General features: G+C 46.5%; 1 protein-coding gene across 2 annotated transcripts in view; it reads left to right on the forward strand.

Moving 5' to 3' along the window:
- FTO (FTO alpha-ketoglutarate dependent dioxygenase) overlaps positions 1–20936 on the forward strand; it is a 348533-nt gene extending 327597 nt beyond the window's left edge. For both annotated transcript variants that reach the window (XM_005608264.4, XM_023636997.2), the window contains one exon: positions 18619–20936. In XM_005608264.4, the coding sequence (XP_005608321.2) occupies positions 18619–18772 (154 nt within the window). In that variant the 3' untranslated portion in view covers positions 18773–20936. The remainder of the gene's footprint in view (positions 1–18618) is intronic.
- Positions 20937–23559: the final 2623 nt, after the last annotated feature.

The following is a 23559-nucleotide window of genomic DNA, read 5'->3' on the forward strand; positions in this document are numbered from 1 at the left end:
CACAGATTCAGTTATACAGAAGGTCAGATTCTGCCCCCTGGGCTGCAGCTGCGCATTGGGAAAGCCGCGATGACAGCGTTCTCCCACACATATTGAGTTCTTCCCTGGCCTTCTTTGCTAACACTCGTTATAAACAGGTGTCACTGATTGTGTAAAGGATGGTTTGCCGATTAGGATATGCGTACGTGCGTGGTCTTAATAACCATTCTTCAGTTTTTTACAAATCCAATAGAAAGTGGCAGAAAATTGTTTTAAAGGACCAGAAAATTTTGCCAGAAGGTTTGACAGGTAAGTCCCACGAAGTTTTACTGCGGACCTCAGATACTGTCATTCCTCTGGACTGGAACTGGACAGGTACGAGATGCCCACCAGTTCCCTCTGGGTTAGTGGAAGAAATGGGCATATATACACTCAGATCTTATGCATTTGTAGAAGTGTAGAATGGAAACTTCCAATCTGAGTGAGTGTAGATTAAAGATTCTAGAATATTTTTTAAATAGTTCACGTTAATTGCTGTTAGGTTTAAGGAATAACTCAGAGTTGAGTTAATAGCGTTGTCAAGTAGAGGTTTTGCTTTGGTGAAAACCAACAACTGACTTGAGAATGGCACGTATATGGAATGATCCTTCCAGAGCACGTGAAACATTGAGTGTCTCCTATTATTTCCACTCCATCTCATGCTGCGTAACTGCCTCAGTCTTTCATTCTATGTTGGGCATTCTTATCCTTATAAAAGAGGAAATTGAGAGATTTTGCCAAAAGTTAATAGAACCTAAGAAAAAATAGATAAATATGACTTCATCAAAAGTGAAAACTTTTGACTTTGTCAGACTAAAGAGCTTCTTCAAGGCAAGGGAAAACAGGATTGAAACAAAAAAACAACCCACTAATTGGGAAAAAATATTTACAAGTTATTTATCTGACAAAGGGTTAATCTCCATAATATATAAAGAACACACACAGCTCAAGAACAAAAAATCAAACAACCCGATCGAAAAATGGGCAGGGGACATGAACAGACATTTCTCCAAAGAAGATATACAGATGGCCAATAGACACATGAAAAGATGCTCACCATCACTAATCAGGGAAATGCAAATCAAAACTACACTAAGATATCACCTTACACCTGTTAGAATGGCAAAAATAACCAAAACAAAAAGTGACAAATGTTGGAGAGGCTGTGGAGAAAAAGGAAACCTCATACACTGTTGGTGGAAATGCAAACTGGTGCAGCCACTATGGAAAACAGTATGGAGATTCCTCAAAACATTAAAAATAGAAATACCTTATGACCCAGCCATCCCACTACTGGGCATCTACCCAAAGAACTTGAAATCAGCAATTCCAAAAGTCCCATGCACCCCTATGTTCATTGCAGCATTATTTATAATAGCCAAGACGTGGAAGCAACCTAAATGCCCATCAACTGATGATTGGATAAAGAAGATATGGTATATATATATATACAATGGAATACTACTCAGCCATAAAAAAGACAAAATCGTCCCATTCACAACAACATGGATGGACCTTGAAGGTATTATGTTAAGTGAAATAAGCCAGACAGAGAAAGACGAACTCTGTATGACTCCACTCTTAGGTGGAAGTTAAACATAGAGACAAAGAGAATTGATTGGTGGTTACCAGGGGAAAAGGGGGGGGTGGGGGGAGGGCACAAAGGGTGAAGTGGTGCACCTACAACACAACTGACAAACAATAATATACAACTGAAATTTCACAAGGTTGTAAACGATCATAATCTTAATAAAAAGTTTTAAAAAAGTAAAAACTTTTGTGCATCAAAGAACCTTATCAAGAAAGTGAAAAGACAACCTACAGAATAGGAGAAAAAATTGCAAATCATTTTTTGATAAAGGTTTAATACCCGGAATATGTAAAGAACTAAACAACAAAAAGACAACCTAATTAAAAAATGGGAAAAGGACTTGATTCACCATTTCTCCAGGATGCACAAAAGATGCTTAGCATCATTAGTCATTAGGGAAATGTAAATCAAAACTACAATGAGAGACTACTTTACACGTACTAGGATGGCTATGATAATAATAAGAATAAAAATACAAAGCGTTGGCAAGGATGTGGAAAAATTAGAACCCTCGTACATACCGGGAATGTAAAATCATGCAATGCCTTTGGAAAACAATTTGGCAGTTTCTCCAAAAGTTAAACATAGATTTTCCACATGACCCAGCAGTTTCACTCCCAGATCTATACCCAAAAGAATTAAAATAGGGACTCAAACAGATGCTTGTATACCAATGTCCATGGTAGCATTCTTCACAATAGCCAAAAGTTGGAAACAACCCACGTGTCCATCAACAAATGAATGGGTAAACAAAATGTACTATAAACATACAATTGAATATTATTCAGCCATAAAAATGAATGAAATTCTAATACATGCTACAACCTGGATGAACCTTGAAAACGTGCTGAGTGAAGTAAGCCAGACACAAAAGGACAAATATTGTATGATTCCACTTACATGAACTATCTAGAGTAGGCAAATTCATGGAGACGGAAAGTAGATTAGAGGTTAGTAGGTGCTGGGGAAGTGGGGAATGGGAAGTTATTGCTTAATGGGTACAGAGTTTCTGATTGAGGTGATGGAAAGTTCTAGAAAAAGATGGAGCGATGCTTGCACAACACTGTGAGTGCAATTAATACCACTGAATTGTATACTTTAAAATGGTTAAAATGGCAGATTTTATGTTATATATATTTTACCATAATTTTAAAAAATTAATGGAACCAGATATAGAATTTAAGCATATCATCTAAAGTTACAAAGGTATCCACTTAAGGAAGTAAAAATAACAGAAAACACTATTTTAGTTATCCATTGCTACATAACAAATCGCCCTAAAACTTAGTGCCTTAAAACAACCACAGTTATGATTTCTGCATAAGACCAGCCTTCTCGGGGTTGACTGGGGGTCTTCCCTATCACTTTGGTCAAGTGGCAGCTGGGGCGGGAAGGCTGGGTGCAGCTGGGACTCTGGGATACCAGGGCCTCTCCCCATGAGAGCTCACGGTTTCAGTAACGGTCTAGGCTAGTGGTGTGGAGTATAGCTCCGGGGCCAGACTATCTAGATTCCTGTCTTGGCCACATCACTCACAATCTCTGTGACTTTGGGCAAATCACATAACCGCTCAGTTCCTCAGTGTCCCCATCTGCAAGATAGGGATAGTAATCATGCCAACCTCATAGTAAAGCACTTAGAATGCCATTTGGCACAAAGTAGATCCTCAAAAGATGTTAGCTATTAGCAACTGTAACATTAAAAAAGAAAAAGCAAGCAAGCTCAGGGTGAAGTAAGGCCTGAGACCTGGGTTCTAATCTGACTCTGTCAAATGTGTTGAGGAAGTCTGTTAACCTCACCTATAAAGCGAGAGGGCATGAGATAAGGTGAGCTCCAAAGAACAGAGATTGTGTCAAATTTGCAGTCTAGAACAGCTAACCATGACTGTTGGAAATTATGTCGCTGAAAAATGAGAATTCCCTCCCTTTTCGGAGAGAGCTGCAGATTTGCCGCAGTTGAACCCGCTCCTTCGTCCTTGTGCTATACTCACTATGGAGAAATAATTCGGGCTCACTCGATGCCTGTCCAAAGACCTTTCTCCTGGGAAGGAACTTTATAAATCGTTTTAACTTGGTGGCCATAACTCCCAGGTGCTTACATGAGACCAGCTAGCAAAGGACATTAACTTGGAATCAATTAAAATGCTTCCAGTCTGTATTTGCTGGCCTCCTGAAGGCGTCTCTCCCTGGCACTTCTCGTGGTCAACTCTCGAGAAACTGTGCGGAAGGTGAAATTGGGCTTTGGCGCTCCGCCCCCCCACCCCCAGGAAACGCAGAACCCACGTGCTTCTGTCACACCAGGAAGCAGCGTGATTTCTCTGAGAGGTGACTTAAAATATAATCTTCCCTAGAAGTAGTTGCCTTTTAAAATGCCTTTCCCACTTTTGTCCCCCGTACACTTGAAAAAATGAAGTAACAATACACTTTCTGGCATTGATTGGAGGCCAAAGCAAGAACTGTTTTCGGAGGGAACACTGTCCTGGAACCTCTCCGTTCACACCACACAGGCAGGCCACTTCCTGATGGCACTTAGTCAAACGACCCTGGCCTTGTAACTTACTGATGGGTGCCTTTGGGCACTAGGACCTTTGTGAGTCCGTCTCCAGCTAGAAGGAGCAATTTAAATTAGGAAGAGCAAGTGTCCCTGGGCCTGTGGTCTCACTAGAGCTAATCCATCAGCTAGCCCAGCCGAGAAAGCATAATGGACCTCAGTAAGGTATTCCATGCCAACTCCCAGGTGGTCTGAATGCAGAGCCGCTCTTCCAAAAAGTATAAATTCTAACTTAGCAGTCTGCTGAGAAGCCTGGCTCTCTGGCAGGCCAGGCACAGGGCAGGAGGTTACAGCAGCTAATCGAGTCCTTGCTGTGCTGCCCTGACTCGCCAGCAAGCGCTGGCCGGTTCCCAGCTGACCCCACTCCTGTACTGCTCAGTGAGGAGCCGGACTTCTCCATTAATCGGCCTGTTTTCTGGAGCTGGAAAGGTGACTTGTAACAGGCCTCTTGTTCCCAGACTCTTCTATAATGACATTCTGCACAAGCAGATGTCGTCCTTTGATTCCTTATGACCTTCTGAATTTTGGCAAATGAGAAAGCGCCTGGGATCCACAGTGAGGCCTAAGGGTGTCTTTCCTGCAAAGAGACACTCTCATCTTCCGCCCCCTCCCCGTCTCTAACTAGCACGTGGCAAGGACATGGCCTCAGTCATTTTCCCCGTTGGAAAAAGCCTTCTTCCCGGAGCCAGGGGGCTTTGAGATGAGGTGGCCAGTACTGGTCCTCGCTTGAGTATTTACCAGATGTGACTGCGGGGCTCTGTGGCTGTCTCAGCTTGACAAATGAGAAAATGCCGCTTAAGTGCCCTTCCCAAGGTCACCCCCCAAGCATACACTGGTGCTGGGAGAGTGAGATCACCCAGACGGGGAAGGAACTGCAGAGCCAAGCTTTCAAAGCCCTGAAGTGTGAGACTTTGCACCAGCCGGTTGAAGACGTACAAGACTCTAAGTCATAAATAGGTAATGGCTTGTCTCTGCTTGCTGTCTCCTCAGAGGCCCAGGTGGCACAGTTGTGGTTGTGATGATTCATTAAGAGGCCCACCCGGTTGACCTGAAGTTTGGAGGCCACCGCGCAACCCTAAGGCAGTCTGTTTGTGGCTCATCCTCCTTTCCGAGGCTGCAGTGGGCCTTGTCCACTGGTGGCGTCGCCAGCAGCACGGCAGACACTTCCTCTGGGCCATTTCAGCATGTGGTCTGCTTTCTATTGAAGTGCAATTTTTAAAAACTCCTTTCAAACCAAGGCACTTTAGGAGCCAGCCCCGCGCCGACCCAGAGGCCTGCTCAGTCTTCCGTGGCTGTCAGCGTGTAGGATTACCCTTCTTCCTCAGCCTGCACCCAGGGCCCCCAAAAGAAAAGGAACAGCATAAACTGGATGTGCATTGAGTTCTGCAGATACACATCAGGCGAGCTGAGGACTACAGGAGGCTTGGCGTCATCTCTCCTTTGCTGCTCCGGCGCAGAGGGAACAGAGCATCAAAGCCATCAGGGCGGTCAGGGTCAGAGCCCTCCCTCTCAGCCCCACGTGACGAGTGGCCTCTCGGGCCAGGGAAGAGTCTTAAGAAGGATACTTCGCTTCGTTAACCGAACCCTGTGTGTGGGTTGAGCACAGAAGTTTGCTCTCATGCAATGACCCAGTTCGTAAAGGAGTGAGGCTTTCTGCAGAGGCCTGCAACGGAGACCCTGTCGCTCCTCTGCTTAACCCCTCCGTACTCTCGCAGCACACTACGAATGAAATCACTGTGTAGAGTGGCTTCCGAGACCCTGGGCCTCTCTGACCCCATTTGCTCCTTCCCTTCGTCACCCTCCCTTAGCAACAGTGGCCTCCTTGCTGTCCCTTGACCATGCCTCACTCATTCTCACCTGACACACGCTTTCCCCGGAGAGCTGCCCACCGGAACCCCTTAGCCAGAGCCCTTCCCCGTCTCTCCCTTCTCTCCTATTCGTTTCCCCTTTTGATTTGCTTCAAGGCATTTTTTTCTAGCAGAAATGACCTTAATATCTATTTGCTTACAGTGTGTGGCAGAGAATACTAGTTCCTCATCCTGCTCCCCATTCCTTTCCTTCCTCCTTAGCATAGAATCTCAGTGTTCATGGAGGAAAGAAGAGGGCAGTGGGTCCAGTTAAAAGCCGACACTCCCCGTCCTCTTCTGCAGCCCAGTGGCTGGCTTCCAGCCCGTGCGATGGAGGGAGAGATAGGCTGGCTGTCCTCCTTGAAAGAGGAGGTCGGGGCATGTTTTACTCCCCTCCCCTTCCTCCTGCTCCCTGCCTGGGCCCCAAGATATGGTGACTGGAGCACCCTGGACCATGAGGTGACCTCAGGGATGGCAGCCATCAGCTAAGAATGACAAGAACAAAGAAGAAAATGGACCGGCCGAGGTCCTGGATGCCTGTGGACTGCTGTCATGTGACCTCCTCGGACTTCTTTAATGTGAAAGGAAAATAAACTGCCATCTTCTGTAGCCACCAGGCTTTCTAGTCCCTCTTGCTGGCAGCTAAATGCAGTTTATAACTGATACACATGTTTGTTATCTGTCTTTCTCCACCAGAATGTAGTAAGCTCCGTGAAATCTGGGACTTCATTAGTTCACTGCTGTAGCTCCAGATGCAGGTACCTAGTAAACATTTGTTGAATGAATGAATGCATACAGTCATACATGCATACATATGGCAATAACAATGCTCTTCTGCCCAAATCCTGGCTTTATCAGTAGGCAGGCCCCTAGTAAGCTACATTGAGTTGTCATCCTTCTTGATCATTGAACCTAGGAGCATGGATAATTATGTCGGCAAAAGTAATTTTAATTTCTAAATGTTAGTTGCAGAAACAGTGTCATTTGGTTCCTCGGGGTATAAAATGCAGATTTTCTTTGAATTTAAGACGAGGACATTTGTGACGTCTTTGGGGTTCGGGGGCCTTGTTAGCACAGCAGTCTCGATGCTACAGTTGCTTGGACTTCTTGCCCTTCTACAGAAGAGCTGCACCGAAATACAGTTCTGTTCCTGTCATAAAACGGCAGTAGATGATTGGAGTGATTTCTTATCTCTGATCTTGGGATGAAATAGCAGCTCAGAGAATTCATGGATTCTCTGGCTAGTCCCCAGTGTGGTCCGCGGTACACATGTGTTACCTCTGAGGGACTTAGAACTTGCCTGCAAAAATAGTTTTTGAATCAGAGTAACAGTGACTAGTAGTATTTTCAGTTCTACCAACACAGGAAGTACCGTTTAGTAGAAAATGCTGGACTGGCAAATGACCTCAGTTCCAGTCCCAGCTGTGTGACATGCTAGCCGTGTGACTGGAGCAAGGCCCCTGCCTCCCCATCTTCCAACCTGGGAGAATGCCTCTCTTTCCTACCCTAGCATTGAGGATTACATGGGATACAGAATGCAAAGGAAAACCGTAATGTTTACATAGAAAATCCCAATTTTTTAGAGATGAGAAGAACCTTAGGGATTGTCTAACCCAAACCTTCATTTTACAGATCTGAGTACTGACAGCCAGAAAGTCAAGGTTTTTTGCCCAAGGTCACAGGGTAAGGCAGTGGCAGAGCTGGGTCTCGAATTCCCAGACAAGTGTTCTTCCTACCGTACCATCCTCCTCGTCAGTGGGTAATAACGATGTTGTTGTTAGTCCCCCTTTGATTGTGCCTCCTACTTTTACTGTTGGTGTTATCAAATTGTTATACAGCAGGGAATTGGTTCCATTTTCAGGAGGTGTACAGTTCAGATGCAAGTTGCTCTCAATCACTTGTGCATTCCACTGTATTTCTTGTGGCTTCAATGCGCCAAACTCTGCTGTAGACTTGGAGGATATAGCAGTGAACAAAATGGACAGAGATCCCCGCCTGCGGGGAGCTTAGCTTACCTGTGCGTGCATAAACGCACGTACATACACACATCAAATGGTATCAAGTGCTTGGGAGAAAAATAGGGCAGGGAAGGAAGACGGGGAGTGCTGGAGTTGGGGGCAGCAGGAATGGGAGGTGTCATCTTGAGTAGGGCAGTCAAGGAAGTCCTCCCTGGCTAGACTATGTTTAAGCAGTGACCTGAAGGAGCGGGGTGGGGAGCAAGCCACCTGGACATCTTAGGGAAGAGCTTTCAAGGTAAAGGAAACTGCAGATACTGATGCCCTGAGAGTGTTCTCTGCCTGTAAGGAAGAGCAAATAAGCCAGTGTGACTGGAGCAGAGCAAACAATGGGGCAAGTGGAAGGAGAGAAGGTCAGAGAACCAGGGGTGGGAGGGGGTGGATGACATAGGGACCTGTGGACCTCTGCAAGGACTTTCGCTTAGTTTTGAAATCAGTGCAGAGCATAAATTCATCAGAAAACTAGTGTGTCTGATAAACTGGCGTTTTATTTTGGCCCACCATTTTCTCTCTCATTCTGAATTTGGACTGCTTCACACTGTTGGTATTGGGCTAATGCTGAGTTTTCTACTGTAAGTACTCTTGACCTTTAGTGAATGTTCTTAAAGAAGACAAGAGAAACAAAGGCCCAGTGGCCTCATGTTCTGACTGAGGTTAAAATAAACTTGGGAGATGTTTCTCGGCATCCAGGAACCAATTAAGCAGGTTACGCGGAAGTATTTCTAAAAAGAGCAGCACAGTGGAAATAGACTGACAGGTGAGCAGATGGGGGAACCATCAACTCAAATTTATTTCACAGCTTACAACTCAAATGAGCATCCCAAAGTCAGAACAGCTGGCCTTTTATTCTGTGGGCCATTGTCCTTTGCTTTGCTCGTCTCTCAGGAGTATGAGTCGATTATGCTCCAATGGCTGTCTGTCTGTCGGTCTTTGACTTTGCAGGGAAAAAATCCTTTGTAGAAAACAGACTCTTAATGTAAGTCAGATTTCTCTGTGATGTCTGCTCTCACAAGTTATGAAGTTTCTAGATTATGGAAATCAATAATGTTGATCTTTTAGCTTTCATTTTCATCACTGTATTCATTACCACATGACTGCTATTATCTGATTCTGAGTAAATGGAATTTAAGCAAATAGTCAAAAAGCAAATCTTCAGATTTGCAAGAAGAAATATTTTTTTAAATGTTATGTTGCATCTAAAAATCACAGCTGCCCTGAATTTCTGATTCCATGTTATTCTGGAATCTTTCTGAAGTTTGAGACTGTCCCATGCAAAACTTACTTGAGTTTCAAGCAACAGGGAAGTCATGAAATTTGGAAAGGGTTATCTTTTGTCAATCATGTCCTTTGTGGGGTACAGTGCTGACAGAGGACAGCGGAGAGGCTGTATTCTATGACTGAAAGGAGGGCTTGCTACTACCCAGTGGGGATTTTGTTCCAGTAATTGCATCAAATTGGACCTTCTGCCATGTTGCAGGTATAGCATTAATATCACTCATTAAGTCGTAGGCCTGTATGCCTTCCCTCCCAATGGCAGAGTCACTGGCAGAATATATTTTCTTCCAAAGTGTTTGTTTTCATTGTTGCCCTTTAAAAATAATGAGTTCATTCTATTCCCTTGCAAGGAAAGTTACTGTAGACTGCTTTGAAATTGTATATCTTTTGTTGAGCACATTTCTGCTGTGGTTCCATAGCTTTGTGTGCTGGGGAACCCAACCCGACCTCTCTTAAAGCTCCTAACCAAGCTGCCTTAGACTTGATACATATAATCGTCCAGCCCATTTGACCTTTATATTGTTAGCCTTGGCCAGGTAGAAGTCACGCAAGTTTCAGGTGACCCTATCATGTGACCGGAGATCAAAGGTCACAGCTCCTAAATGTTCAGCTGTCAAGGTAGCCCATTCATCACTATCATTATGTAACTGACAAGCCGACAAATGAACCTGGGGATAGAATTGTTCTCAACCCTCTACCTCCTGGGTTTACACCCCAGTGGTGGGCCAAGCAGTCTCACATATTAAGTGGTTCCACGGGCCCGTTGGAGTCCCTGAAGGAGGGGGAGGGATCCCAGGAGACCTGTTTTATGTGCTGGGCCCTGTGAAGTCACCAGTTGCCTGCTTAGGGTGTCAAGTTGCAGGTCTACAAGAGCCAACCCTGAGTCTGGTGTCCTCTGAAATAGAAGTGAATTAAATGTGAGTTCTTCGTGGAAGCAAAGACACCCACATGTCCTCCCCCGACATTCCACCTTCAGTATCTTTGTGATCCTTTGTGGCAGGTCACGATGTGCAGCCTTGTCACAAACTGGCCCGATCCAAAGAGTCACTTGTGAAAGTTCAGGTTGACGAGGCCCTCCTCTGGAGAGTCTGACTTGAGGCCAGGTGCCTTTGGAAAACTGTATTCTTAACAAGGACCTAAAATGATTGTTTCCATGTCTGTATTTTAGAATGGCACAAAGAGCTTGAGATTTGGAGTCAGACAATGTTGCCAAATCCTGATTCTATCCTTTTTTTGGCTGTAAAATCTCAGACAAGTTAGCTAATCTTCTAGGCCTGTTTCCATTTTGAAGACAAACATTTAAATAGAAGGTAAGTATACAGTGCCTGGAACTTAGTATTTATTATTGGCTACTTTTAATGTTTTTATTGGCATTATTACCATTCCTTTGGTCTGAGAGGAGATGTCATTGGAGGAGCATTGGCATGAAGTAGAATTTCTTTAAAGTTATCTCCCATTTCAACAACAACCTCTGACAACTTACAAGGGCAGTTTCAGAGGGGAACGGCCACATGAGGATACCCAGCCCTGGAGGAAGCGGCATCCACCAGCAGTGGAAGGGAAGGGGGCCCAGACTGCCCTGGACACTGAAAGGTAGACAGCAGGTGCCTTTGAGCCATTCCAGTACCAAAGCGTCCCTGATCTTCATTCCAGCGGGAGGCTCCTGCGACCAGTCTCGTCATTTCTTGAATCCTGAGGTACCGTCTGGGCCCCTTGATCCCTCACCCCAGGGCCTTCTCTCCTCTGGTGGAGAGAGGCGCTCATAGCAGTGACTTGAAGTGGCTTCCATAAGCCAAGAGGATGGGAAGCCATTATCAAAGGAAATTCTTCTTGGAGTCCCAAGTTGGAACTCTAAATGTTCTTTTTCATTAAACAAAACAAAACAAAATGCCTCTGATATTCATGCTTATTGGGCTATATAGTATATTAATGTTATATTTCAGAGGACTTAAGGCAGTGTTGGTGTTGAGGGGAGGAATCGGGAACTGTGAAAACCATTGTTTCCAGAGAAGATGCCTTTGCGCTCCGAACCGCTGTGGGGAACTGTAGTCATCCACAGCAGCTGGGCGCCACCTGCACCCTTCCCTTCTCCTCCCAGTGAGAACAGCAGAGACCTACAGTGGGTGCTCCAGCAGTATGCGGATTGGTTGGCTAAGATCCAGACAGCAGGTGGACCCGTGCTGAATGACACAAGGGTTTCCTGAAAAATGGCTGGGTATCCATGTGGCTGGATGGCACAAGTGTTCAAAAGCATGTGGGGGATATCTGGTTTGTAAAGCATCTAAGCAGACTCTCTTACATTAGGCTTTTCACTTCTCGCCTGAAGTGTGAGGCCCAAAAGTAGATTCTTATACAACTAGGAGTTTAGCCAAGCCTAGTTTTTCAAGTGGTCGTGAAAAATACTACCTACTGAAAAGGTATATTGACCTGGGAAAAAAAAAAAGGCTGACCTTGTGGGCCAAAGTTTGGCTTTTCCACACTGTGACGCGTGTTGACTTTACTGATCTGGAAACGTTAACATGTGGTACAGAGGCAAGAGGTTAAAAGCCTTTCAAGGAAAAAGTGAACGTGTCCTTTGTTAAAACTCATTTAGGAACTGGATTTGCTCAGTGGTTCTGCAGTAGGTAAACTGAGTTAAACAAATTGGACAAGCTGATTTTAGAAACCTAACTTTGTCAAACTAGACCGTTTGGATAGCTGTGACAGGGCAGCTGTTTATGTGCAAAGTTGTCCACAGTGCAGTGATGGCAGTCACAAAAAGTCCAAGAAGACAAATTATAAATTCATTGACTCACTCTTTTCTTTTCAAAGGCTTTAGAGTGTCAAGGGTAGCTTATTACAAACTGGACTGCATACTCTTTTCACCACTGACTAAGACACAGTATTTGGAGCGAAGCATAGCCAGACCATGAACACAGTAGAATGGAGTGGCCTCCTTCTCAAGGTGAAGTTTGAAATGTAGTGTTTAAGGTTGACAGCATGGAGAGTCGGAATTATGCACGAAAATCCCTGAAATTGTGCATAAAATGGTGTCAGAGATTTAGATACCATGTTTTGTGAAAATACTCATCTTTAAACACTGGAATCACTCTCTGTGGCAACATACTGTGACTCTAATGGGCCCAGAAAGACTGAGAACAGAGAACATTCGGGTCCCACGTGGGTCTCATGCTCCCTCCAAAGCATAAAAAGGCCATTGAGGACATTGTTGTCCTTTATGTGGTTACTTCCTGCTTTTCTCATGCTGCTCCTGGCGTTGGGTTTGGCGGGTTAACTGTGGGTGTGCTGTGAAGCCTCTGCAGTGTCTCCCTCATGACTCAGGCCTCCTAAGCCTTGGCTCTGGCCCCGTGCTGTCTGAGGAAGGGCCTTCTGAGGGGCTCACACCCTGAAACAGACTCCTGTTTGACATTAGCCAGAATGACTGTCAACTCCTTGTAAATTTCATTGTAATTTCGTTTCATTATAAGTTTCAGAGAAAACTCTGACTTGAAGACAAGTGTAGCTTTTTAGTCATTGGACATTTTCTGATGAAGTTAGTTTAAATTGCTCTAGTCTTTAGAAGTGTGATTTCTTTCATTTTTATTTACAAGTGTTACCAGTGCCTCTGGCCAACGTTGCATAATCAGCTGTGTCTTTAAACTAAGACCTGTATCTATACACATAGGAAAGGGATATTGAGGCATAGTTATACATTTGTGGGGTATTTTACATATTTTAAAGGGTTTTTATTTACATTATTTGATTTTGTCTTCACATAACCCAGTGAGGCAGAGAAGCATGAGCTTCGTGTAACAGTCAAGAAAACTAAGAGGCCACCTAGGATTATAATAGGAAGCAGTCTCTGCTCTTAGAAGATGAACATGTATCTTTTGTTTCCGTAGACGATAGATGCTTATGCTATAAGAACCTCAAAATCATTAGAATGAAAAGAAAAAGAAAGTTTTGTCAGTCATTTGCCATAATAATAGTCCTTCTAGAAATGTGAAAAAAAAAAATTTGCTCTTTTCTTTCCCCTGAAATGGTTTGGAATCACCTGAATTCTCTAAATTTGGCAAGAATAGGTAAGTAATGAGGGAACAGGGACCGTTTTAGTCCAAAAGGAAGTCCATGAAAAAGATGGAATATGTGGAAAGGGCAGCCAGCCAGATATCCAGGATCTGACCCAGCCCTCAGACTCCCACTTACCACTGGGTTAACCTTGGGTAAGGCAGCCCTCACTCGAAATGGGGATCAGGTATCCACCTCCCCATCTCTCTCTGGTTATTGTCAAAATCAAGTAAAACAGTGCTGGGTATTCAGATTCTTTGGGACATTTAAACAGTGTACAAAATGTAATTGTTATTTTAATCAGGAGTTGCTCTCTTCTTTCTTATTGAAGAATTCCCTCGAGTTCATTTCTCTTGTCTCCTCCTCAGTGGCCTATGCTTGGTAATATTTCTCCATTCAAGTTTTAGTTTTTTGTACATTTTTTCTTAAGCTTGCTTATCCCAGTGGATCTTTTAGCAGACACCATTTCTCCTGAAATCTTCTTTATCATTTCATCAAGAGTCATGGAAATGTTACCCATCCTTCTCTATTTGTTGCAAAATTTAGGGACAAGGGGGAAGACCGTATATGTTTTCTTAAAATCAATGGCAGCACATTACTGTAAAACCTATTGATTAAAAACACAAAGTATAATGTTAGTCATTTAGTCTGTGAAGTGATGCAAGAAGGGAAGAAATTTATCCTTTGACTCTTGCATTAACCTTTTATTGACTGCTTGCATACCCCTAATTAACACACACTTTAGCTAAAGTGGTTAATTTTAGCATGGCGACCAGTGTTCACTAATGTAGCTGCGATCCTGGTCATCCAAATGGGAGGGTAGCCCTGGGGGAAATCAGGGGGCACGGCGCCTTGTATGAGTTACACCTGTTGGGGGGAGACGAGGGTCTCTGGACAGTCTGCTAACAGGCCAGACAATGTGAGACCTTCCAGTTGCTTCCTGTTGCGTCACCAGATCATTCAGGAAGAACCATTCCTAAGTAGCCAGAGTTTTGAGGTGGCTTATAGAGTCCTTTGAACTGAAATAATGTGAATTTGGGAGGGCGAGAGATGCAGTGTATACTATTGGCCTCTCCTCCCCTTGCAATGCTTCACGAAAGGAGTAGGGTTTCTGAGTGGATCCCAGTTTGTTTGCTCTCAGACAGGAGTAGAGAGGACAAGGTTGAAAGGGGAAACTGAGACTTTCTCACTGTTCAGCATGACCTGCTATCCTTGGGAGCACTGAGGTTAGGGAAAATTTTGTTAACTTTCTTTAGAAAGATCATCCAGCTCTGGTTATTAAAACTGGCTTGTTTTCATGCGAAGACCAGTGTGGATGACATCACTACTTCCTTGTTTTCAGGGTAGAAATTTGTCTCAAATATTTGAACCAAAAACAAAAGCCAGTGTTTTCATGCTTTCATGCCCAGCTGGTCTCTGCACACGTGACCGGTGTCAGCAGCAGCATCTTGGTTTGGAGGCCCATCAGCATCCATGTGGCAGGCAGGGCCATGGCAGTGGAGGTTATAAAAGGCAGGAGGCCACTGAGAGGTGGGAAGCATGGCCAACATATCAGCCAGGACTCCAGATTGCAAGTGACAAGAAAACCTAACTCAGACAGTAACAGCTCTTGAAACTGAGAAAGTCTAAGCATACGCAGCTTCAAGTGAGGCTTGATCCACCTACTCAAAAAATATCACCAGGACCCAGCCACTTGCTGCTTAGGAGCAAAATGACTGTGGCAGTTCCAGATTGCCCATCCTAATAGTTCACAGACCAGGAGATAAGGTCTTTCCCCTTAGCTCCCATCCCGGTCCTCTGGTTTACTTTCTCACTCTTGCCCCCGATTGGGTCCTCTGCCTTCCGCTAACCCATGCCCTGTGGCTGGGAGATGGGATGTTGATTAGGTTAGCTAGTCCGGACTCTCCCCTGGCTGTAGAGATGGAGCCCATCCCACCCAAACCACGTGGCTGAGCTGGGGAAGGGATGGATTCCCCGCAGGACCGTTAGAATCCTCTTAGTAGGAAAGGTGGGAATAGACACAACAAATGTCCACCACAGTCAGCATTCCTAGAACATTTCTCAAGAGAACTTGGCGCCCTTTTGTTTTGCAAAGGACTGTAGTATGTGTGTGCTAGGAAATAACCCAGCTTTATCCCCCGGAGATGCCAAATCAATCTGAAACAAGCGCCGCTTAGAGAGCTCCTTTTATTAGTTATAGGTCTTCAGGAGCAACCACTGGGCCTGACTCTGAGCATGGTAGCCTGTCCCTGGAAGGTTGTAGCAGCTTGGATACATAGACCTCAGCATCCTGGAATGTCACATTGTGATGGGATTCAGCCACAGGCTCAGTTTGATTCAAGCTGGAAAGAGCTGCCTCTGTGTCTACAGAACCTCTGCCAGAAAGAGCCAGTCCAGAGACCGCCCGCTGGCTAGAGTGCAGCGAGGGATCTCCGCAGCTACCGAGGCAGCTCTCCAGTTGGCATCTCTTGTTGTCACTGGTACTCGTAGTAGAAGTAATGGTAGCAATCATAGAATTTAATAATTATTGAGTGCTTACTATGTGCCAGGCAGTGTTCATTTAACCTTCACAACAACCCCATAAGTAAGATACTATTAGCATCATCATCGTTAGCATCATCATCATCTTTCCCCCTTGACAGACAAGAAACTGAGGCTCGACGAGGTTAAGACATTTGCCCAAGATGTGACTCCCCTAGGGAGCGGCAGCGCCCGATGCTCAGAAAACACGCTTAACCACTGTGCTGCAGTCTCCCTACTTTCTTATAGGAAACTGAGATGCAAGACAGACAGAATGAGTGACCTGAGCAGGAGAAATTAAAACCTACGGGGGGAGATATGCCTGCAAGTAATTCTCAATTCTTTCTTTTTCAATTCCATAGTCTGGCGTCGTGTTGAACCAGACAATATAATTTGAGTTGGGATGACTGTCCTTTCTCATAGATAAATACATCACCTCAAACAATGAGCCTTCTGCTGGGCCTGGTCACTACCATTTAGAAGTTGGCAAGGAGCACTGGGCGTTAAAGGAGGAGTTTTAAAGTGACCTTGGAAGGTCTGAATTAAGGCCCTGAAGGAACCCAACGAGGGTACTACCCGTAGCCCAGAGGGAGGCAATGCACGTGCACGACTCGTGGTCTATCAGGGCCCGCAGGAAAAGGAGGTAGTTCCCACACCCGCTGGTCTGCTCCTTCCATGAGGAGAACAGAGGCAGAAAGTCATGGAGCAGCTTCACCCAGAGGAAAAGCTGGCAGGCTCAGGATGCTCGCACGACACGGCACAGTATTGATGTTTGCAATACCTTCTCAGAGTGAGGGGGCAGGACCCAACTGACGAGTGAGAAAGCATCTCTATTGACTTTTTACAAACCTTATGATATTCTAGGTGGATCGACACTTCCCACAGCCCTTTACTCTGCCAACCAGGATAATGTGTGCACAGATAACTTATCCGCTGTGAGACTGAATGCTCAATTTGGAATAACTTTCCCTCCCTAGTAAATTGAGCATTACTCTGTGATTCTGAGGCGGAGAGAAAGCACAATTTAAAGAGCTTTGCAGAGTTCTTTTGTAATTAGTCCCAGCTTCCCTTGAATATTAATTTCCGCCATCCCTTTCATGTGATTTGGAGACCGTCTGTAGAACTGCAGAGAGGTACCCTCAGAACCACGACAGCAAGCGGCAGAGCCTCCAACACCGCTTCTGAAGGAGTCTGCAGAACACACCCTCTGCTCTTCAGTGCCGTGTGGGGCTTATCAGTGCAAACAGTTTAATATTTATGCTAAGAGGATTGTCAAAAGCAGCTTCTGTTGCTTTAATTCTTGTTTTAAATAAATAATGAGAACATTTAAACACATTACTCTTCTTGGGGCCCTGAGGTCAGCTAATCTTATTATTTATGAAGTGATGTGCTACATAGTAGTACTTAGTGCATGTTAACAGGCGCTATTATCAGGGCCTGATGCGGAGAGCTGAAGATATATTGGAACGTTCTGTGTAATGTACGACGGATTGAGTGCACAGGATGCCGGTATAGCAATTAACCACCCGAGAAAATAGGTGTAAAGTTGAAGTATGTTTTCCCGTGGGGATCCCCTCCCATCAATAATTCCCCAGAGAAGGAGATGTCTTATAGTCAGGAACCTTCTCTTCCATCAGGCCTGGAAATAGGGCCAGGATATTCCATTCTTTGATCTTTTCATAGTTAGTCCTACACAGAAGACAAATAGTGGGTATGACCATTTTCTAATTGACGTGGGGGCCAATGCAGGGAAGGGGGTGAGGAGCTGGGGAGACCCACACGCCTCTTCCAAATGCAGGCAGAGGGTTTGGTTGGGTCACATGCTTTCACCACCATGTGCTCCAAGAAGGAGAGAAATTGTTCATTCCTTATTGCAATTTGTGCTTCCTTCTCTCTCATCCTCTTTTTTCAGGTAAGTAAAGCTAAAGCCACTGAGCTTTCCCAGACCGATTTTTAAGAAGCTGGTCTCTGACAGGTAGAGATGCCTGCCAAGGTGTGAGGGTGGTGCTCCAACTTTTTTCCTATAAGACTATAATGTAGTTGCATGTGATAATTAATTTGTCTACTATTGATGAATAATCCATTTAATAAAAACCGTGATTTAAGTGTTTTCCTTAGGGAGTAACTCTTGCTAGCCTCTTAATTTAATTTTGTGGAAGTTTCCCCCACCTATTCATCAGTGGAAATGATTATTAACCTCTATTTGCATATATCCTTATAAATCGGTCTCTCCTTGGAGTGCCTTTTTCTGAGCACAGTAAGCTGGGACACTTGCAAATCTCCAGGATCCCCAGAGTCAATCCTGGTCTGTAATATTGTTTAATCTATTCTTGGACATTTTAATGCAGTAAATTCAATTTAATCTTTCCCAGTAATCTAGTAATACATTGAAATCCCACAAACATTTAAATCTGATAATGGCTTAATCACACACTTTAAATAACAGTTGAGATAATGAAAAAATAATTCACCATTTTAAAGGCAGAGTAACTGAATTTCCCTGATGGTCGGCTTCTACGGAGCCACTAGAGATAATGCAAATCCGGGAATCAAAGAAAAAGAAGTTCCAGCACCATATAGAACAGTTCTTCCTTCTTATAAACACCTGTTTCTGCCTCACAGACTCCTTCTTCCATGTCAGCCCCGCCACCATGATTGTCTTTGGGGCATTTGCCAGCGTTGCTCCAAGTTGCCCATGGGTTGGGGTCTTCCAGGAATTTCTTCCTGTGGATTACTTGCCTATTCTTTCTCTTCCAGGTGCCAGTGCCGAATTGCCCGAACTTTACCGGTGGATCAGAAGCCGGAATGCCGGCCATACTGGGAAAAGGATGATCCTTCGATGCCTCTGCCCTTTGATCTCACAGACATCATTTCAGAACTCAGAGGTCTGCTTCTGGAAGCAAAACCCTAGAAGGAGCACAGGTCTTAGGTGGAGGAGGAAAGGATATTTTTGGCTTCTCATCTCCAACCTGTCACGGGCCAGGCAAGGGCACTATGGGTAGACGTGGCCTTTAGAATGTAGAACCTGGGTCCCTGTTGGAAACAGCTGGGCAATGGAGCCCATAATATTCAAATGTTTAAAAATGACATAGTCTTATAATCTGATTTGGTATTAAACAAGAACCTCCCCCCAAAAACTATTCCCCACTTGGATTTTTAGTGTGAGCCATCCAGCTCCCAAGGCCGAGGGAGGTGACAGGCAGGCCCAGCCTGAGGCAGAGCCCAGCCCCCTCCTCCTCCCCGAGCCATTCAAGACGCTCAAGTGGATGACTCGGAAGTCGTCTGGGGGCAGACAGAGCTGTGCGTCTCCTTTTCTCACCACGCCCTGTAGAGGCTGTGCTGTCCAGTGTGGTAGCTGCTAGCTGTGTGGCGTCTTAAATTTAAAATCAATTTTAATCGTGGTTAAAAATTCACTTCCTCAGTTGGGCTACCCACGTTTCAAGCGCTTCATAGCCGCGTGTGGCCAGTGACTACTGTACTGGACAGCACAGGCACAGAACATGTTCCTCATGGTGGAAAGGCCTACTGGACAGCCCTTCTGTAAAAGGTCCGAGGGCGGGAGGTCGTCTTTTCCAGTCCTCTGTAGCCGCCATCCCCATGGGCGAAATCAGTTGAGAGAGAAATGACTGGGTGGAGAGCAGCCTTTTTCCCTTCTCTCAGGCAGACCCGAGTCAAACCTGACTTATGAGTCCTGTGCTCCGCACACAGGAAAGGAGAGGTGTTGAAAATTAAAGTTGACTCCTGTCCTTAGGAAGTCTCCCTGATCTGATGACGGAGACACCGCCCCATTTACACTGCTCCGCGACTTTAGCCAGCACACCACGCTTTCTTCCGGAGTTCCCCCATTCGTGTGTCATGACAGGTGGAGTTGAAGAGGCCCAGTGCCCCGTCCTGGTGACACTGGAGCAGCTGAGAGACGACAGAGCAGAGAGGTTAAACCTGGGCTCTGGTTTGAGAGTGCCTGGATCAAACTCCCACAGGCTTTGTGACCTTTGGCATGTTACTCTGCCTCAGTTTCCTCTTCTGTGTAATGGGATACTAAAGGCACCAACTCACAAGGTGAAGATTAAATGAAATAATCTAGCTACAGACTTAGAACTAGTTCTGACACGTAGTTAAACACCCAGTAAATGTTAGTAGTAGTATATATTGATAAGCTGAGCTGACATAGACGTCCCTCCCCTCCCCCATCCTCGTGCCAGTGCTGTTTCATGATGCTCTTAACCCATCCCTCCCCTTCGGGCCTGGCTCCTGCCCTTTGGCGACCTCAGAAATCGTGAGCATAGTTACCCTCCGCACCTGTGGCCTCCTCCTGTAGTAGTCTGCGGCAGTGTTAAAGCTGAAGAGCTCTTTGCGCGTTGAGAGGTGCACCGAGAACCAGACTCCTGCCGTCAGAATCTCCCTGGGTCAAGGCGTGCGTTCATTCGCACCGAGTCAGCCACACAAAGGCCACACTGCGCACAGCAGCCAGGGTCTCATCACCTCGAGACTCGAGTCCCTTAGACCTTGGATGAATTCCCTGCTGTCCTTCGCCTCGACTTCCTCATCAGAAGAGATGAAGCACTGCCCCCAGGGCTGTTGTCGAGAGCACGTGCAATCACGTAGGGGAGGGCCGGGTGGCAGGAGAAGGCACCCTCGAGGCCGGCTAGCCTGGTGTTTCCTTTATCCCTCACAATATTCATTAGGTGCCAATATTTAAAAATTGGGAGATGTCATATGAAATAAACACGTGTGCATTCCCTTCAGAATTCAGAGCACCTGGCGGCCTGAGGCCTCCGTCCTGGCGTGGCAGCGAGCCAGGCAGGGTCTTCCCGCTCTGAGGGGAGGCATGAAGCCCCCATGGCCGTATTAGCAGTTACTGTAAACCCGACCTGCTTCGCCCCTTCGTGTCAGCGCTCCCTCAACCTGCTTGCTTGCACCCCTGTAGTAGAAATGAATGGCCCTGTTTAGTCTTTCCCCAAGTGTATGTGTATTACTAGTGAGCTGCATCTGTGCACTGCTTGTACTAATGTGTCATGTACATCATCAAAAAGTCGTAAACAATAAAAATATTAAAAGGGTGACATAGAAGCCAAGAGAGGCTCTGCTCTTTTCTCTGCGCGTGCCAGTGGGTGGCTGCTTCCTTGGCCTGGGTGGGGCCCAGCTGGAGGAAGTCCCCCGTGGGACCAGGTGATGTACAGCCGAGGCTGGAAAAACCAGCACCTAGCGTGAATCCAAGAGCTAAGATGACATTTTCTCAGAAGAAATGGTGGCTTTCAGTGAGCGTGTGCTCCGTGTCTGAGGATTACGTGTGCTCTCCAGGGAGGCTGCAGGGGGAGAAGGAGAGGAGGCAAGAGACAGTAAAAATAGGGCTGCTGGGGGCAATGACAGTCGACTCGTCCTGCAAGGTCAAGGGCAGGCTGGCCTCTCCCCTATGAGCCAGTGAAGGACTTTCCTGGGAACACGGGCTGTGGGTGTGGTTTAGGGAGCAGGGAGGCCTTGCCCCTGCACCACCTGGAGTCAGCGGCCCCCACCTGCCTCCTGCCAGGCTTCCCCATGCCCCGGTCCCCACGATCTGGGGACAGTGATCTGAACAGACCCCTTTGCACTAAGGTGCTACTGAGTTCCCCTCCTGCCCATGAGCCTTTCTTTTCTTTCTTTTTCTTTTTTTGAGGAAGATTAGCCCTGAGCTAACATCTGCCACCAATCCTCCTCTTTTTGCTGAGGAAGACTGGCCCTGAGCTAACATCTGTGCCCATCTTCCTCTACTTTATATGTGGGATGCCCCCACAGCATGGCTTGATAAGTGGTGCGTCGGTCCACACCCAGGCCGCCGAAGCAGAGCACTCAAACTTAACTGCTGCACCACCGCCCGGCCCTCCCATGAGCCTTTCTTGACCACTTGCCACAGCTCAGTGATGTGGTGAGCCCTGGGCATCCAAGGACAGGTCCCTGCTCTCCAGGGCTCCTCTGGGCTGGCCCCCAGGCCGGATGCCTAGCATATGTAGGGACCAAAATAGGAACTTACCCTGTAGTGGGGAGATGGACAATAAGCCAGCAAATAAATAAAAAGATGGTTTCAGATCACTGTAAGTGTCAGAAAGGGAACCCCCTGGGTGAGGGGACAGAGTATAGCTGGGGACTGACGCAGGTGGCTTAGATTAGGAGGCCAGGGAAAGGTGGTGTGGGGAAGAGCTCTCCAGGAAAGGGAACAGCCAGTACGAAGGCCCTGAGCAGGAAAGCACCTGGAGTGGGGTGCCCTGTGGCTGAAGGGGAGAAACAAAAGGAGAGAGGGAGACGCAGCTGGAGAGGCATCCAGACCAGCGTTGGGATCTGATTTGGACACTGACGGGTTCTGCGCAGGGAGGGGCGTGGGTAACTTGATATGATATTCTTATGCTTTTAGATGACACTCTGGCTACTCTCAGGATCCAAAGGGTCTCAGAGAGTGGCGCTCAGTCCAAAGGCACAGCTTTCTAGCTGGGAATGTCCCCCATCCTGGGGCGGGATCTTGAGAAGGGGAAGATGTCCCTCGAGCCCCTCCAAGCACACGAAGCGGTGCCCCGCCCTCCCCTGCGCCACCTACAGCTCTGCAGCCACCTCCACTCCTGCTGCCACCCGCCGCCTCCAGCCCGGGGGCTTTGCCAGACAGAGAAGAGCAGGGTCATGGCATTGCTTGTGACACAATTTTAGTAATAAGCTTCTAAATCCATCACTAGCTGAATCGAGGGAGGCTAGAAATGAGATTCCATAGGTCCTATTTAATGGACACCCCACACTCAGTACAAGGTTTTTTGTGTGTTTCAAGGGAAGATATTTTCGAATGCAACTTTTTTTTCCTGCTCTAGTTAAGGCTGATTTCACCACTGGGCAAATTGCATACATTTGGATCCCTGCCATGCTAAATACTGTTTATTTTGGAGATCTGTCAGAGGCAAGCGCATGGAAGACGGGGGTATTCTTATTTGAAAAGGCAATTCTCATCCAGACAGATTGGGAAGGAGAGGAGGCGCGCGGATTAAGACGCGCTGACGTGGCTCTGCCCCTTACAGTGCGCCTTGTAACTTGGTGATTAAATGGTATTTTTAATTAAGTTTCATTGGGAGCCATAGGTATCGCGGTGGTGAAATCAATTTGACAACCATAAAGGGGGAGGGAAGGCCCAGGAGTGCTGTCATGATTGCGGCTGCGGGGGGAGCCAGGGCGCGAAGAGGCTGGGGTGGGGCGGGGGGAGGCAGGAGCGGGGCGGGAAGGGCTCCCCGCGCGACAGCAGCACCGGCCGGGCCGCGGCTGTGTCTGGGGGAGGGTGTCAGTGGATGTCCGGAGAAAGGATGCTCACCTGAGACACCCCGACAGATTCCTGGGCTGGCTGGGAACTCCAGGAAAGGGTCTGAAGGACCTGTTTCTCGCTTCTCTTATTAACGAGGAGAAAGTGTGAGTACCCCAGAGCCCGTGCCCCAGCCTGGCTCCCAAACAGCGCTGCCCCACAATCCTTCATCCGCCGCCATCCGCACACGACGGTTCCACTTCCTGCTCTCTCCTGTGGAGGCAAGAAGTTGTTCTAGCTCTCCTGCCCACATCCTCCTACCACTGGACACGAGTCCCCTCTGCACCCCTGCTCTAGCGACCCTGTGCCCACGGCTCGGATTTTCAGCATCTCCTGATTCCTGGGGGGCAGTAGAGGCTTCTGGCTGCAGACCTCCGGAGTTTGAATCCTAA

This window comes from Equus caballus, chromosome 3, assembly GCF_041296265.1.
Source record: "Equus caballus isolate H_3958 breed thoroughbred chromosome 3, TB-T2T, whole genome shotgun sequence".
In the NCBI taxonomy this organism is placed as follows: Eukaryota; Metazoa; Chordata; class Mammalia; order Perissodactyla; family Equidae; genus Equus; species Equus caballus.